This window comes from Pholcus phalangioides, unplaced genomic scaffold (assembly GCF_987345545.1).
Source record: "Pholcus phalangioides strain wild (caught in Gottingen) unplaced genomic scaffold, Ppha-v1.0 ptg000042l_1, whole genome shotgun sequence".
Lineage (NCBI taxonomy): Eukaryota > Metazoa > Arthropoda > Arachnida > Araneae > Pholcidae > Pholcus > Pholcus phalangioides.
In genome coordinates, this window is record NW_028301628.1 from 35,652,506 (window position 1) to 35,664,159 (window position 11,654).

Genomic DNA, 11,654 nt, shown 5'->3' on the forward strand with positions numbered 1-11,654 from the left:
TTGCAATAAACAAAAATTTAGTGCAGCAAAATATGTTAAACTTCAAATTCGAACGCGATCTCCAACACGTAGCTCTTAAAACAGAAACGGTTCTCGAATGTTGAGAACAGACAAGGTTCAAATCAGCCAATATTCAATCGATTCTTCGAACCCATATATATGCAACAATTTTCTAGAATCTATGACTCGAATTTCTCGGCATGTCAGAAAGTACGAGTATTCCCGGCATACTGGTCTCCCTCTTTGTTCCCCGGCATGCGGCTAATGCAGGGGGAATACGGTTATTAAATTCATTTAAATCAAGTTATTCAGAACGGATTTTTGAGCATTTAGCAAGCAATTTTCAAACAAAAATATATGTTTGCATAACATTTTTCTCTAGAGGTAAACAGAAGTTATATTTTACACTAGAAAGGTATAATAATTTAGTAATTAAATAAAATTTTCAATTCACCTCGTTATCATTTTGACCGTAAACAATATGAAACGTATATTTCCTGATTTATCTTCTTGAATCTTCACGAAAATATACATAGGCAAGATTTCAAACACGAAACAAATTTCACAATAAGGAATGGTATATGGAAACAAACAGTTACATTACCGTAATTCTTATATATATATGTATTCCGAGTTATTTCATATCTATCCTGATGTCAATAAAGTCAGCGTTAAATAAAAACATCAATTTCACTGTCATCACGTCTGCCACATTACGAATAATTGAATGATTCAAAGAAAATTTCGATTTTTACATAAGTTTATCTTGAAACTATTCTTATAGAATTTTAATTCAAAAACACACAACAATGAAAATATTGGCTTTTCATGATCATTCGATTTCATGGGTTTGAATCAATTTACTGATAACATTTCCACTTTTACGAAATAATGTGAGGGATCTTCATTTCGCAAAAGAGACAATTTGTTTCAATAACTTAATAGGAGTTTATAATGGACATATTTGTGCATAGTATGAAAAATTTATCAAACGATAATGAATCCTGTTCAAACTTCAGTGGAAATTTATAGGATATTGTCATTTATTTTGGTTTATAGGTATACGATAGGAATAAGACAAACTCCGCAACTGACAGTAGTGTCTCTAATTTCTCACTGGCTTTGCTATGCTAATAGTTCCATAAATCCCATCATATACAATTTCATGAACGGTGAGTTTCAATGAAAGCTTTTTGTTTTTCCTTTACATCAAACACCATGTTTTATGTCATTTCACTTATTATTGGAAATTTAGGAAAGAGTTTGTAAACTTGAAGTGAAGACGGCCAATGCTTGAATGCAATGAACAATGCGTTAGTTGCGATGGATTCGTATGTCTTACAGAAAAGCTGTGGTTCTCAATCTATGCTCCGTGCAGCCCCCAGGGCTTCGTGTGTACTTCCAGGGTGCTCCGTGGCCACTCGGGGAAGATAAAAAAAATCGGCAAATTTGACAAATAAATAAACAAGACACTCCGTCAGAGAAATTATAGACTTTAAAAAGGGCTCGCTAGGCAAAAGAGGTTGAGAACCGCTGCTGTAAGCAATTATTGCCTTCAAAAATAACCCTAACTAAATACAGTGGAACTTCGGTTAACAAGCTTAATTTGTTCAGCAAACGTGCTCGTTATTCGAATCAAACTTCCCCATAGGAAATAATGCAAACACGGATAATTCGTTCCACAATTATTCATTCACATAAAAATAACTTAAGAACACCATTTAATCAATAATACAATGCAATAATGATAATATATATAATACAATAAAATACATATATATATTCGGCGAGTCAATGAATTTTCAGAGATATTAACCTTGGCCCGCACTTATCGTGGGCTACAAATCAGTGAACTTCCCTCTTTCGGGGAGGACGTCTCAACATACATCATGGGTCCTCAGGAAAAGTGCAGGGTCGTCGTAAGAGCCCCATCGGCTTCCCCACCTTGCATACAGTAATTTTTCTAGGGCCCCGTACTTGGATAGAAATGCCTGTCTAGTATGCTATTCACATATTGAAGCTCTTAAAAATTTTGACCAAATGCCGTTATCATGAGCTACCCTTTCAAACTTGAGGCCCCGGGCCGTTCCAGGGTGGACCCACGTATTGAGACGGTACTGAAAATGTGTTCTGGGGTCACCCGTACTTACCTGGAGAGAAGTAAAAGCTTGCATATTAATTACATCCAGAAGTTGTAGTACCAGATCTCATCATGTGCCCCTCAAAGTATATGAGGGCCCGGGCCCTGCCCATATGGGCCCGCGGATTTAGATTGTCTTGGTTCCATGCTATGCTGGATTCAGAAAAAGTATTAATATTTTCTCCTACCATAATTCACTTGAAATCCATCACTTCTTTCTCTGTTTTTCACCAGTGCTCCCCAAAATATCCCAGAGAGGCTAGAGGGCCATATGGCACCATGTTAAGAACCACTGCACAATCTAACGTAAATAACATATTTAATGGTTGATGTTTTTGTTGAATGTCTGAAAAATTATCAGTGAAATGATTTTTCTTTGCCCTGTGATATAAAAACTACAGTAGTTCGCAATCAGATGCCATGTGACCCGTTTGTGGCCCTGGGACACTCTAAAAGGGGGAGTCACAGATAAAAAGGGGGGCCACACACAGAAAGAGAAGTGAAGTATTAGAGCTTACAAGTGAAATATGTACAGTGTTGTAACGCCATAAACAAACATGCGATACGATAATCTATAGAAATCAACTTACTCTAAACAACGAGAGAGAAGAGGACTATCTCGTGTCGGACGATTTACGGACTCAGTTGTTTGCATTCTTATTCTTTTTGTGTGATTTTAAAAAGAACGTATCCAATGACACTTGCTTTTTGTCTCCTGTTTAGGATTTCTCGGAGATGGGAAATTGCAGTGTATCGTTGGACAGATTCATATATATTGCTTCCTTTACTCTGTGCTTCTATTTCATTTGTAGTTTTCTACAGAATTTCCCACGGATTCCCGCATTTTACACATCTATCTAATCACATTTGAAAAGTGAGGGACTTCTCATTAACACCCTCTAGGCACGCTGACCAGACACTGTAGGGAAGAACATTACCTATAATTCCACAGTAAGTGTGTGCACGAAAGCGAAAAATCATCAGCATAGTTGTGAAAACGTGACAATAAATGAACAAAGCTCAAAATTTTTTCTTGCAATGCGAATCATCGCTCGTCGATCGAATCAATTTTTTTCTTCTTCAAAATTTTTGCTCGTTATGCGAATTGCTCGATAACCGAACCACCACCAGACCAACCGTGACCCCCCCGCTCTGTCCCACGAGGGGATATAAGCTGGTCCGTCTCAGAAGACGTGGGCCACGGTGGAAAAATCCAATGACATCCAAGACCAGCAAACCACCCACACCAAGCCACAAGCCAACCAGAAGCAGGATCCCTCATACAACTTCACCCCACACACACACACTTCCCCACTTGTTTTACATGAAAATATACATCAATAGAAAGATATGGGGGAACATGGGCAGGTGCAGAGACCAGAGACGCACATCGCCTGCAGGCCACGAGTGGGACCCACGAAAACTAGTTATACAAGTTATATATATATATATATATATATATATATACACAGTCAAACCTCGTTAGTGCGTCACGTGGTCAACACGTCACTCCGCTTACCGTGTCACTTTTTGGAAGTCCCAATTGTCCTCAGGTAGGAATTGGCACAGCTATGGCTTACTCCGTTTAACGAGTCACTCCGCTTACTAAGCCATATTTTTGCTATCCCAAGAGTGACTCATTAACGAGGTTTGACTGTATACACACACACACACACACAATAATGCAATTAGCAAAAGAACTGCGAATGATACATGGTGCACAGACGCACATCGCCTGCAGGCCACGAGTGGGGCCCACGAAAATTAGTTATACTAGTTATATATGTATTTATACATATATGGGCATATATAGACAACAATGCAATTATGAAAAGATACAAAATAATTGCGAATGATACATGGTGATCATAGATGCAACAAATACGACATACAAAATCAAAAATTTAAAGGTAAAGAAAAAATAAAGTCGTCTAAAATAACCGAACCGCTCGTTATAACCGAATTTCCACTGTGAGTTGGGAATAAAGTGACAGTAATGCCTTCCGTGAATTAAAATCGTAGTTAATTTCGTAAAGCGGTTCATTTAAAATTCCAAGCGCTTGCCCATTTAAGATTTGTCATTTCAAAGTCAGGGAATACTTTCTAAAACACCCCGTATATATTCCCCTGAATATCTTTATAATGCACAGGTTTTTCCTTCACTAATAATGATGTGTCTATGTTGAACTACTATGGTGCTTGGGGTGGCAAATCAATTTAAAGTTCCAGTTGGATCATTAAAAGGTTTTCTTAAATGATATATACCGGAGTACCACCAAAAATATAGCCTTATATTCTTTTTCCTCTTCGCCTTGTTCGAATTAATTATCTCTTCGCTCTTAGAGGGCAAACCAAAATCACTTTGAGACAGGGGGTAATGATTCTAAGTTGTTGCAGGATCATTAACACGGGACACGGAAAAGTGCTGTTAACTCAGGATCCAGTGAAGATAGATAGATCAACTTTTGATAATGGTTAATTGAACTCGTCTCGCGTACGATAAGGTGATCTAGGGAGTACTCGGATGACTAGCTCAGGAACTTTTGAACCTCGCTAACGCAATCTAAATGACTTGGAGCGAGGGTGTTTAACCAGGGGTCTATGGACTCCCAAAGAGCTTCCATGGGGGAAGGGGGGGTCTGTGAGTTTGGCTGAAAAAAAAAAAAGTGTAACTCATTAACTAAATATTTTTCTACAAAGTCAACCGTGGTCTTCATTTTAGTAGTATAGGGTATATTATATTTCCACATCATTTAGGGTTTTTTAGTGCTCCAATCACTTGTGCGCAATGCATAAAAGTGAGTGCGGACTTTTACAAAAATATTTTTACTGTGGCTGCAACCGTGAGAGATAGGGGGGGTTTCGTTTTTCTTTTCTTGAGCGCATACTTTGAAACGGCTATATAGCTATATATCGATGTTTTTTCCTATTTCAATGATACAAACATATAATACACAAATTCAAGCATGTAACACACAAATTCAAACATATGATACACTAATGCAAGAATATAACACACAAATACCAAATATAATAAACGCACATATAATACAATCAAACACTTTGTGTCCTCAAGGGACTGAAAAGCCCTTCCAGCAGGCCTAAATCAAATTTTATTGAATGTTTATTTAGCAACAACGCTATTCTATTTATTGTATATGTTTTAATGAATGTCTTTTGCATTCGTTGATTTTTGCGGCCGATAGAAGCTCTTATCGGCAAAGATATTTTATGAGCACCCTGTATTTACGAATAACTATTACGCCAGGCTGGACATGAGTGTAGCCCTAGATAAAAGCTAGTCGCCCACTGGAAGACACCACGAGTCATAACAATTCGCGTGTGAGTCTTGGGGCCTCCTCACATGGGGATACTAAAGTCTGGCAACTGATAGAAGACTCGGTGTCCAGCCTATTGACGGGTACATTTTTACAGAGCTCCCCACACGAGGATATTGGCGCATTGGCGACGAAATATCCTACACAAATGAGTCACTTGGCGACTTGAATGCTAGTCGAACGCAAACATTTGTTGCGCAACCGTAAGATTGACGAGCTTATACGAGAGGTTCCTGACGCTGAATTTTGTAACAAGATAAACAGTCATAGTATAAGTAACTTTTATTTTCTACTGAAATGTTCTCTGATGCGACCCTAACCCCAAATCTTTCTCGAATGGAATGTGTATAGTCCATTCGAATGGATTCGTGGGTGTGGGAGCATATGGGAAAGCCTCGTACACTTCCAAATTAAACAAAGTAATGTATTTTTTTTGTTTCTGTATGGTATCAGCATAGTCAACTTTAAAAGGAAATAAATCTTCATGTTTTGGAACTACAACTCCCTCCAGTTGGATATCTACAACGTGAATTTCAGTTACATTAATTAAGTAATTAAGGATTATTAGCAGTCACTCATCAGGGCTGATATGTAACCAGCGGATCTATCGATTCCAGGTAAAGCACTTTTCTAATTCCGTATAGTGCACAGAATTCGATTGATCCGTTGAGCGTAACAAATAGTGTAACGATCAATACTATTTTCAATGTATGGGTAATTTTCGTCTCGATTTATCGGATAAGAAGGTAAACTAAACACTGCGTTGTTTTTACCTATTTTCCCGGGCTTTCGGAATTTTTTTAGTATCGCCGTGTGAGGGAGAACAGGCAGCTCGACTCGTTCAAGTCAACTCAACTCTCATGTTGAGGCATACATGCCACTTAGTAGCTTCCGGTGGACGACCAGCCAAAAAGAACCAACATCCGATACATATGTAATAAATTCTCTCAAAATGAAAGAAATCCAAACGCATGTTGCTCCCGCTGTTGTTACTGTATCTGATAAATAATCAGTATCTTCATTCGCTAATTATTTCCTTCTCCTTTTTCCGATTCCCAGGAAAGTTCCGGAAGGAATTCAGAAACTTCCTGTGCTGCCATTGCTGCGCCAAGTCCCAGAGGAGCGAAACGGGTACCACTGATCGAAATAGGTATAATACAACTGTTACTCAGGTGGATAATATTAATCTCACGGTCTTGGAGAAAAAGGCGGCACCGGCAAAATGAACCGTACTCGAGGAGAGGAAAATGACCCGTTTTCCGTGCAAACAACCAACTTTTATAACAGAAACAAACCAGAATCACGCTCCCGGCGAACAATTTCTTAAGACAAGGAAGCACTGTTATATCCTCTAAGGAAATTAGTTCGTTGTTATTCAGAACGGATGCGTATTATTATACAGATGAAACAAACCCACGTAACAGCGATACCATACATCTAAAACCGGAAAGAAATCTCCGATATAAAACTCAACTCTAACAATTCTGTATTCTGAATACGAAATGCACTTCCCACGTGTGTACATATATTCCATATTTATGGGATTCGGGCATGTCGTAAATCATGGTATCAGCATTTGTAACCATTCCACTTCATAACTACTTATATAGTTTGGCAAAGGAATTGCGAAAACATATTTTGAATCACGAATGCTTTCTGCATATTTCGGAAGACCCATTACCCTTCATTATAGATAGTGGAGAGAAAACATGTAAAACTCCACAAAAATTATTTTCATTATTTTAAATAGTGATATACTTCCATCACAGGTTTGAAAGAAATATTATTGGGGTTCCAGCCAAAATAATATAGCATAAAATAAAAAGAAAAATTTTTGTATGTTAGGTGACCATATTACCCGTATTTTACGGGACATCAACGTAATTTTAAAGCTAATTTTGGTCATCCCTATTTCTTTTCTTTCATTTTCAGCATGGCTAAATTGATTTTTCGGGATTAAGAATATTTTCATGACTATAAATCATATTACGTTAATTATGATTCAATCATGATTAATTCAGTCATAAAAGGATATTCATCTCACGCATGTTTCAAACATGCGTATTGTTTGGAGTATCATTTTTACCCATCACGACTTGCAGTAGCCCTGTTTCCCGCCGTTGGCAATTTTCCAGCAATTTTAGCAATAGATAGAAAATTCACTTCCTTTTGACAATTGTTTCCGCTATGATTGGCAACTTCACTTTCCTTTGGCAATTTTCGTTGTTTTGTAATTGGAAACTTTTCTAGTATTTGCAGTTTTTTTCTTTTTGCGATAATTGGTGATATCCTGCATGGATCATAATTTACCGTAATTTTGTGAAGGGATTATGGTCAGCTTAGGTGCTTATCGTGCTGTGTGTGTATTGATACTTTGCTACGGTGAAACCTTTCGCGGCCCGTATGGAATCACTTGTCATCCCACATTTTACTTGCGGGCCGTAGGTTGTACCCCTGCTATAGAGGAGAGTGGGATAATATGTGAGTCTAAAAATGATTTACACATTATGTTAACTCGTGATATATTTTCATGCCATGTTTAAAAAATATCAAAATATTATTATGGTTCCAGAATACAGTATATTGTATATAAAAGGGAAAAAAACTTTTCGCATTGAAAAAATTTACTTATTGCTAATTTAACAATTTTGGTTTGGAAGGTAGATGGCAGCACCTCTGTTCCTTGTTCAAGTAGGCTACAAGATTCAAAAAATAACTTGTTACAAGCTACTGAAAATGTTTTAAGGGAAATTTTATGGTATGACTTTATTTTTACATCAAAAATGGTTAAGGGATTTGATGCACGAATTTGCATCCCGATAACAAGAACCAACTTTAAGAAACATTTGGAAATTTTTTCACTTAAGGAGTTTTAGGGAATTAAATTTTTTTTTCCTACATTTTGTGAATACGTTTTTGCATAAATTAATGAGAGCTTTCCATCCTTTCCGCATGTCAACTTCAACAGCATCTCTTTTTTTCTAAATATATCGTTAAAACTTATCCATATTTTCTGCCATAAAGATTCTTGAAATCATTTCGATAAGAAATTAAGAAATTCTCTCGTTAAATATAGGTAATATCAATGTCAATAAACCATCCAACGTTTGAAGACATTGAAACAAAACTGTCCGTAAAACATGTCCCTTTTCTTACAAAAAACTTAGTTTTGACGAAAAAGAATGTTGCAATACAAGACCTTTGAAAATATTCAGTTCATTCAAAATTTGTGAAAAAAATTTGGTTTTTTTTCTGCGCACTTACCTCTAAATTTAATCGGGTTACCTTCTTTATAACTAATTTCATAAATGTTAATGTTGAAACATTCATATATTATTGGAAAATAATACAAATAATATCGATCTCAGCCCAGATGTCTTTCTGAATTTTCTAAATACCCTTCATCGCCCCTTGTTCCAGGCTGCGTGTAAACAAAGTTTACATTCCTAGATGCATACCAGGGAAAAAAAAAAGAGGAGTTTAGCATTTTGTGGTCGGTTGCAATGAACTAACACGTCACTTATAGAAAACTACTTGGCAAAATTTCATTTGACGAAGTTGAATGGCGTTTTTATTTTGTCTATTCAGTTGCAGCAGGAATTCGGTATCTGCTGTTATGTAGCAGGTAGAGTGTGAGCATGGCGCTGTGGTGGTTGAGTTGTCATAGTGAGGAACTCAACGCGAGGAGCAGAGGATGGAATTCCAACGTCTCCACCGTGGTGATCGACTGAAGTCGGCTCTTTTGTGGTTCCCAACTTCGAGGAGTGAATGAGGGCCGATCTCCGCTTTATAAAGTCTCACCGCAGAGAGCAACAGGCCTACAACTGTACAATTATTCAATCATTCCACCTTCACTCAGTTAGATGAACTGATGGCAGATGAGTTCCGCAGAGGAATGTGGATGAGGTATATGTGTGGTGTAGTAGTAGTAGGTAGAGTATGGGACTTCTCACGACGCTGGTTGTGGGTTCGAACCCAGTTTTAAAAGCATTCAGGTACATTTTTTTCTTATTTCTTCCATTTTCATTTTTTGACGATCTTTGATTTATTATTCTTCATTGTATTTTTTTAACAGAAAAGTACTTTCAAAACTGACAGGTGAACGATACTTCTTTGGGAATTTACCAGGCAATCTTTGAGAGTGTTCCGATGTAAAAAGTATTATTTTCTTTGAGAAAATAATATATTTACCCTTTTTTCCCCTCTCAAACTCTCTATTTTTCTCCAGCTGCGATGCATGTGGTCAGCACTGACAGTTGTAAAACTTTAAATTTCAATACAAACCGAGGAGATACGAATTTCACCACTTTGAAAAAGAACTTTGTTCATCATATAATCCGTATATGTAAATATCATCAACCAGTAATGGAATTTTGGGGAATTGAAGAAGTTTTTGGTCACGTGTGTTTTTACAAAGTGAAATGTATATTTTTCGAATGGAATTTAATTTTTCTTTTGTTTAGAAATCACTGATAATTATTCTTTATAATTTTTTAATACAATGTTTCTATTTCAACCTCTCGGCGAAAAAAAGCGCAGTAACAAAATCGGTAGCACTATTTAATCTGCATCAAGAAAATCTCAGATTTTCTTAAAAAAAATTAATTTTAGAAAAAATTAATTTTTTTCCTGAGGTATAAAAATTTATTTAAGTGAAGAATATATATTACCGTACTTTATTAAAAAAAAATTGTTTCATTTATACGCAATATTTTCAGTTTCACAGTATCAAAGTTGGCGAGTTATTTGGCGAAACTAAACTCCACTCCCCGTGACATTTTACTATCTTCTTTACTCGTAGGAACCAATCACAAAGTGCTAATTCCGCCAGTAGAACTAAGAATGTAAGCTTTCTAATTACGCAGGTTTCATGTCTGCGCCTTGCATGTATTTATCGTTGCGATTTTTTTTTCTTCCTTTTATGTGAGTTGTACATCTTATACACCGCGCAGGATGTTCTTTTTAAGCTGCTCCATTGCGTAAACGCGCGCGGTGAAAACGCTCACATGCACTCAACATCTCCTATGCATACCATCGAGTACAGTATCTCAATTTACCAAAGAAAGAACAAGTCTGTGCAGATGGGAACAAAAGTAATAGAAGCTTTGAGGCATGGTATAAGTATCGGTTCAATAATTTTATATTTCTACTGAATTCAATAGTTCAAATTCAACCCAGCAGAGATATTAATAACATGATAAATATCTAGATGTTTCAGTAGAAAAAGAACTGTGTACATATGTAAAAAAATTTATCAGACCCCCCCCCCCCCATTCATGTAAAAATAAAGACGATGGTAAACTGCTTCAAAGAATTTCATTAATTCTTTCATTATTTTTTCTCATTTCTCTCGCCTATTTCTAGATGTGTCTCACAAAGGTAGAGGTACAACAGAGCACTGATCCTAACTCTGAAGGAAATCCTAACAACCACTTGAGGAGGAAGATTTAATCCTCGTACAAAAACACTTTACAAACTAAAATGACAATAGTAATGTCAACATTTTTCCATTTGGTGCTTACAAAATCCACTATGGAACTATGAGAAAAATTTCATGGTGCAGAAAGATATATTTCTACTCTTTTTTGCTAATTAAATTTGCATTTTAAGAGAAATCCAAAATTCTAAACCATATAGAAAGCAATTTTATGTCAGTTATAGTGAAGCAGTTTACTGTCATACTTTATAATTTATTTGTTTTTAGGTTAGATATGCTTTCATTCATGAATATATTCTATCTTTATACATGTATGTACGTATAAATGTTTGTATGTGAATCGCACCTACAAGAACGTGCACACTTTATGTTCTCCAAATATTAATTACACGCATTGTAAATTAGCTGATAATGTAATATGTGTGTTATCTGTTGCGTGATACTGTCAAAAATATTTTTGAGCTGTACTTTATGAATGATGGAAAATAAACCAATTTAATCAAGATTTTTCTGTCGATATTTCATTTCATTTTTTATCCTGTAGTAGATTTAGTATTCGTTATCTTTATTGCAACGTAAATGGAATGTAATGTAATTTACGGTAATTGAGATTCAGTGGTCACTTTTCCCAAAACACTGAGTTGCCCGCTTTCCGGAGCCTTTCTTTAAAATTTTGGACAGTAGCGAAATTTAATCTCTTCCTTTTAGTATATGGGGATACAACGGAGGCAAATTGTAA

At 36.3% G+C, this 11,654-nt stretch overlaps 1 protein-coding gene across 1 annotated transcript in view; it reads left to right on the forward strand.

Moving 5' to 3' along the window:
* Nucleotides 1-11,416, forward strand: part of LOC149064944 (orexin receptor type 2-like) — a 135,807-nt gene extending 124,391 nt beyond the window's left edge. Inside the window, exons 5-7 of the mRNA XM_089255167.1 lie at nucleotides 1,060-1,172; nucleotides 6,538-6,628; nucleotides 10,843-11,416. Coding sequence (XP_089111293.1) covers nucleotides 1,060-1,172; nucleotides 6,538-6,628; nucleotides 10,843-10,861 — 223 coding nt within the window. The 3' untranslated portion in view covers nucleotides 10,862-11,416. The remainder of the gene's footprint in view (nucleotides 1-1,059; nucleotides 1,173-6,537; nucleotides 6,629-10,842) is intronic.
* The last annotated feature ends 238 nt before the right edge of the window (nucleotides 11,417-11,654 follow it).